Here is a 6,000-nt window from a genome sequence, read left to right as displayed (position 1 = left end):
GAGACTACAACAATTTAGTAGAAATACAGAGGCTATCTTAAGGTTTGTGCAGGGACTACGCCATAAGTCAGTGAAGGAAATGTTAAACATTTATAAAAGTACATTGATCCCAGTTAGAGACTAATGGAGCGGGTGTGTGGGGTTATAGTAATTCAGCAACTCTATACGTACCGAAAATAGTTTGGTTTGTAGAGTATTACTGGTACCCTGGAGTACAGATACTTATTTGCCAGAAGTCAGGGCTATGCTATCTGGAAAAGGTTATTGGTTCGCACAGCTGATTTTATGGATTAACAGCAGGGGCAAACCTGAGGCAGGTTTTGCTAGAATTCACTGTAAGGACTGCCTCTCACTTGACAAATTGGAGCAGATACCATGTTTTTTTTATATAAGGAAAACTTTTGAGTTGATGGGTAACCCTGAAATTTTTAAGAACCGTCAGTCGATAACCCTCAGCTGTAAAGATATGGTTAAACAGCTGTATTTTAAGCACGGTGTGAGGTTGCGGTTAGAAAGGGCTTCGTCTTTGGAAACAGTAGTTATGTACTCTTTTGCATCAACTACAAGAGGGATGGAACCCTGTTTAGATTGGACACTGAATCCCGCCTACCTTTTTTTTACTTGACTCATTTAAGACCAAGGACAGTGCACTTTATGGTTGCTTTTCCTTTGCAGGAAACCTGGCAACAGGATCTCCCACCTCGTCGCTGTGACAATGTTTCTACTCAAAACACCAATAACTTTATGCTGGTTTGCTTCCTACAGTCAGCTCCAAGGATTCACTTTCTGGTGCCTGTCCTACGTCGAGCTAATATTAGACAATTAAAGGATGACTTGGTGTTCTTACAGCAATTGCATATATATGCCAGATATTTATCATGCAATTAAAGATTTAATAAGAATTGCCCTTGCAATTAGGAAACATTAGGAGGACTGAAGTGTTTGATTCCAAGATTCATTTTTATGAGGAAACGTTGTATTGAACCATTCTTAATGTATTTGAGATTATTGTACGCAGTGATTGTTAATTCATGTTTTAATATTTTTTAAATGGTAATGTTTGGATTTAAGGATTGGATAAAACATATTTTCACTTTATGGCTTTCAGCTGAATAACAATGATTGACTGAAAGGTGACTGCTGATCCACCATATTCCCATAGTCAACAAGAACCCATCTTCTTATGCTGCCTATCCCCGCCTCCCAGTGCAGACTAGAGGCTGACTTCAGCACCAGGAGGGTCAGGGAGGGGCAAGGAAGGGCACGTTTGCGTGTGATGTCACCATGACTCCTCCCCCAGAACATGTTTATTGTCAGCTCAAGCACACCATATAAAGGTAGATACGAGTAAAGGGGAGATTTGCACCTCTAGGTTCTAAGAGATAATATAGAGAATTTGGGCTTCTCTCTTTTTCATGATGTCATGTGGAGCACTCCTCTGCTGACAGCGACCCATCTACAATTCTGTCTGCCCTGCACGGGTCCCATACACGGTCACTAGCACTGACACACTTCAGAAAATCCAGCTATTCATTGCCCTCACATCACAGCTGGGAAAAAACAAACATGTTGATAACTCACTAACCTGAGCTCCACTTCCTAAACACAAAGGATGCTGCCCCTCTGCCACAACTAAAACAGCTCAGCCCTTAAAGGAAGACACCTGAAACAAATGGCAACATAACTGCCATGCTCTTATAAATAAACACCAAGCCATTTCAAAAGAAAAATGTAACTTTAAACAGCAAACAAAAGATAAAAAAACATACAAAAATATCATTACAAAATAACAAGCGCTTAAAAACGGAAAGGCTATATACAACTATTAAAAATAAGAATTATTTCTTACTTCATTTACAAACATTGTGCTATACTATAACCTTTAGGAAAAAATATAAGTCTGTTATTATTAATGTCCCTGGAAACAATACATGCATACAATTGTAAACAATGGGTGTTTCAACAAGAGGGATGATTTCCACCGCGAGGTTTCTCTGGATAGGAGACAACTCTCCAGACTCGAATGGAACATAGATGGAAGCGTTTGTTCTCATTGGTGTGGAGAGAAAAAGCCACCCACCAGAGGGAAAAACATGCCTCTCTAGATAACATTCCCCCTGTATAAAAAGCAAGAAACCTCATGGCTATTCATCATCCCTAGGCAGACGCCATCACCACCTTCGGACAGAATGGGCGCCATTTGAGAACCGTCTGTTGGGTTTTGGTTTTGTTGGTTTCAAAAGAATGACACAATAAAGATAATCCAGGGTGAGGAGACAGCACCGTAAGAAAGGCGCTAGACACAAATCTACGCTTAAGGCAAGGTGGCGCTAGAAGTCCCGTCTCTCTGGTCATCATACAGCGAAGGATATAGAGGGTTCTTGCCCTTTTGGATTAAAGAGTTGTGTTTAGCTCCCTCATGCGGTGGGTATTCGAGGGCAGCAACAAAAACATGTGGTTCATCGCTATAGTACCATCTTGCAGTCTGAGAGCCATGCTGCGATGATGGACAACCAAGTCCAACCTGAAAGGCAGAGAATAAATGCAACACACGCGGTTTGGCATTGCATCACTGAATAATGTGACTTCGCTTGGTACAGTGAGGTGGGGCCTGAATGCAGGTATTGACCTGCTATTGTGAGACCACTCTACCCGGTATCAATAACTAGGAGCCCCTTGTGCTCAGCAGAGGTCCACGCTAGCCCGGTGGTGGCAGCCCTAGCCCATCTATCTTCTCAGCGCACTTCTCATGGTCCCCCTCATCACAGTCTGTAGTCGGGCAGTATTTCAGCAACCTTCTTCCGGAGCTGTTCCCTTCGTTCCTCTTTTAGTTTTTCTTCCTTCTGTACTCTTGGGAATCGCCTCCATGCTCTGAATACACTGAGAATCATTCTCCTAAGGGAAAGAAAATAGGAAAGTTTATGCGAGACACCGTTATTCGGGGAAAGGTAAACACTATGTGGTAATTGTTGGGATGTGTTCCACTATTATGCCACAACCTCCCGATTCCAAAGGGTTTGATCCCCAGATCAGGTGGACTGCAAGATAAACCTTCTTCAGATACTGACTTTGTCTACCTGTGGATGCTCTTCACCACACCAGTGCGGCTAAAACATTATCTGTGGTCACATCTGACTAGGCTACATAGGAGTTTCAGGGAGATCTTACGCAGTTGATAGTTACAACCTTCCTCCAGGGCATCTGCTCAGCAGAGGTAGCCATGACTGAACCTTCAGCAATTCAGCAGATGTAGGCCACCTGGGTGTACAGCAAATTGACAGTTGCAGCCCTGATGGGGCCTTCAACAGATAAACATTTGCAGACCTGCTCGGACCTTCAGCAGATCGACAGTTGCAGCCCTGCTCGGGCCTTCAGCAGATCGACAGTTGCATCACTGCTCGGACCTTCAGCAGATGGACAGTTGCATCCCTGCTCGGGCCTTCAGCAGATCGACAGTTGCAGCCCTGCTCTGGCCTTCAGTAGATCCAGAGTTGCATCCCTGCTCGGGCCTTCAGCAGATCGACAGTTGCAGCCCTGCTCGGACCTTCAGCAGATCGACAGTTGCAGCCCTGCTCTGGCCTTCAGTAGATCCAGAGTTGCATCCCTGCTTGGGCCTTCCGCAGATCGACAGTTGCAGCCCTGCTCGGGCCTTCAGCAGATCGACACTTGCAGCCCTGCTCTGGCTTTCAGTAGATCCAGAGTTGCATTCCTGCTTGGGCCTTCTGCAGATCGACAGTTGCATCCCTGTTCGGGCCTTCAGCAGATCGACAGTTGCATCCCTGCTCTGGCCTTCTGCAGATCGACAGTTGCATCCCTGTTCTGGCCTTCAGCAGATCGACAGTTGCATCCCTGCTCGGGCCTTCAGCAGATCGACAGTTGCAGCCCTGCTCGGACCTTCAGCAGATCGACAGTTGCAGCCCTGTTCGGGCCTTCAGCAGATCGACAGTTGCATCCCTGCTCGGGCCTTCAGCAGATCGACAGTTGCAGCCCTGCTCTGGCCTTCAGTAGATCCAGAGTTGCATCCCTGCTCGGGCCTTCAGCAGATCGACAGTTGCAGCCCTGCTCGGACCTTCAGCAGATCGACAGTTGCAGCCCTGCTCTGGCCTTCAGTAGATCCAGAGTTGCATCCCTGCTTGGGCCTTCCGCAGATCGACAGTTGCAGCCCTGCTCGGGCCTTCAGCAGATCGACACTTGCAGCCCTGCTCTGGCTTTCAGTAGATCCAGAGTTGCATTCCTGCTTGGGCCTTCTGCAGATCGACAGTTGCATCCCTGTTCGGGCCTTCAGCAGATCGACAGTTGCATCCCTGCTCGGGCCTTCAGCAGATCCGACAGTTGCAGCCCTGCTCTGGCCTTCAGTAGATCCAGAGTTGCATCTCTGCTCGGGCCTTCCGCAGATCGACAGTTGCAGCCCTGCTCGGACCTTCAGCACATCGACAGTTGCAGCCCTGCTCGGACCTTCAGCAGATCGACAGTTGCAGCCCTACTCGGACCTTCAGCAGATCGACAGTTGCAGCCCTGCTCTGGCCTTCAGTAGATCCAGAGTTGCATCCCTGCTCGGGCCTTCAGCGGATCGACAGTTGCAGCCCTGCTCGGACCTTCAGCAGATCGACAGTTGCAGCCCTGCTCTGGCCTTCAGTAGATCCAGAGTTGCATCCCTCCTTGGGCCTTCCGCAGATCGACAGTTGCATCCCTGCTCGGGCCTTCAGCAGATCGACAGTTGCAGCCCTGCTCGGACCTTCAGCAGATGGACAGTTGCAGCCCTGCTCTGGCCTTCAGTAGATCCAGAGTTGCATCCCTGCTCGGGCCTTCGGCAGATCGACAGTTGCAGCCCTGCTCGGACCTTCAGCAGATCGACAGTTGCAGCCCTGCTCTGGCCTTCAGTAGATCCAGAGTTGCATCCCTGCTTGGGCCTTCCGCAGATCGACAGTTGCATCCCTGCTCGGGCCTTCAGCAGATCGACAGTTGCAGCCCTGCTCGGGCCTTCAGCAGATCGACACTTGCAGCCCTGCTCTGGCTTTCAGTAGATCCAGAGTTGCATCCCTGCTTGGGCTTTCCGCAGATCGACAGTTGCAGCCCTGCTCGGACCTTCAGCAGATCGACAGTTGCAGCCCTGCTCGGACCTTCAGCAGATCGACAGTTGCAGCCCTGCTCGGGCCTTCAGCAGATCGACAGTTGCAGCCCTGCTCGGGCCTTCAGCAGATCGACAGTTGCAGCCCTGCTCTGGCCTTCAGTAGATCCAGAGTTGCATCCCTGCTTGGGCCTTCCGCAGATCGACAGTTGCATCCCTGCTCGGGCCTTCAGCAGATCAACAGTTGCAGCCCTGCTCAGGCCTTCAGCAGATCGACAGTTGCAGCCCTGCTCAGGCCTTCAGCAGATCCAGAGTTGCATCCCTGCTTGGGCCTTCCGCAGATCGACAGTTGCAGCCCTGCTCGGACCTTCAGCAGATCGACAGTTGCAGCCCTGCTCGGACCTTCAGCAGATCGACAGTTGCAGCCGTGCTCGGGCCTTCAGCAGATCGACAGTTGCAGCCCTGCTCTGGCCTTTAGTAGATCCAGAGTTGCATCCCTGCTTGGGCCTTCCGCAGATCGACAGTTGCAGCCCTGCTCGGGCCTTCCGCAGATCGACAGTTGCAGCCCTGCTCGGGCCTTCAGCAGATCGACAGTTGGAGCCCTGCTCGGGCCTTCAGCAGATCGACAGTTGCAGCCCTGCTCTGGCCTTCAGCAGATCGACAGTTGCAGCTCTGCTCGGGCCTTCAGCAGATCGACAGTTGCAGCCCTGCTCGGGCCTTCAGCAGATCCAGAGTTGCATCCCTGCCCAACTTCACCCTATGGCTGCTCTACGATATGTGCTCTAGTCACCTTACCATGTATACTGTTGAAATGCTAATATGAAATGTGCGAGGTCTGAATGAACTACGTATACTTGAATAGAACTGGCATCATCGCTGGCATGCTACAAGACACAATTCACTGGTCACATCATGTACAGGTTTATGTTCAG

The 6,000-nt window shown here is 49.5% G+C and overlaps 1 protein-coding gene across 2 annotated transcripts in view; it reads right to left on the bottom strand.

Annotated features, from left to right (window-relative positions):
- Positions 1-1,716: 1,716 nt before the first annotated feature.
- Positions 1,717-6,000, bottom strand: part of CCDC191 (coiled-coil domain containing 191) — a 156,790-nt gene continuing 152,506 nt past the window's right edge. For both annotated transcript variants that reach the window (XM_085621068.1, XM_085621067.1), the window contains one exon: positions 1,717-2,895. In XM_085621068.1, the coding sequence (XP_085477194.1) occupies positions 2,763-2,895 (133 nt within the window). In that variant the 3' untranslated portion in view covers positions 1,717-2,762. The remainder of the gene's footprint in view (positions 2,896-6,000) is intronic.

The sequence above is a fragment of the Triturus cristatus genome, chromosome 8 (genome assembly GCF_964204655.1).
Source record: "Triturus cristatus chromosome 8, aTriCri1.1, whole genome shotgun sequence".
Lineage (NCBI taxonomy): Eukaryota > Metazoa > Chordata > Amphibia > Caudata > Salamandridae > Triturus > Triturus cristatus.
Note: the sequence above shows the minus strand (reverse complement) of the source record. Positions and strands in the feature narration are given on the sequence as shown.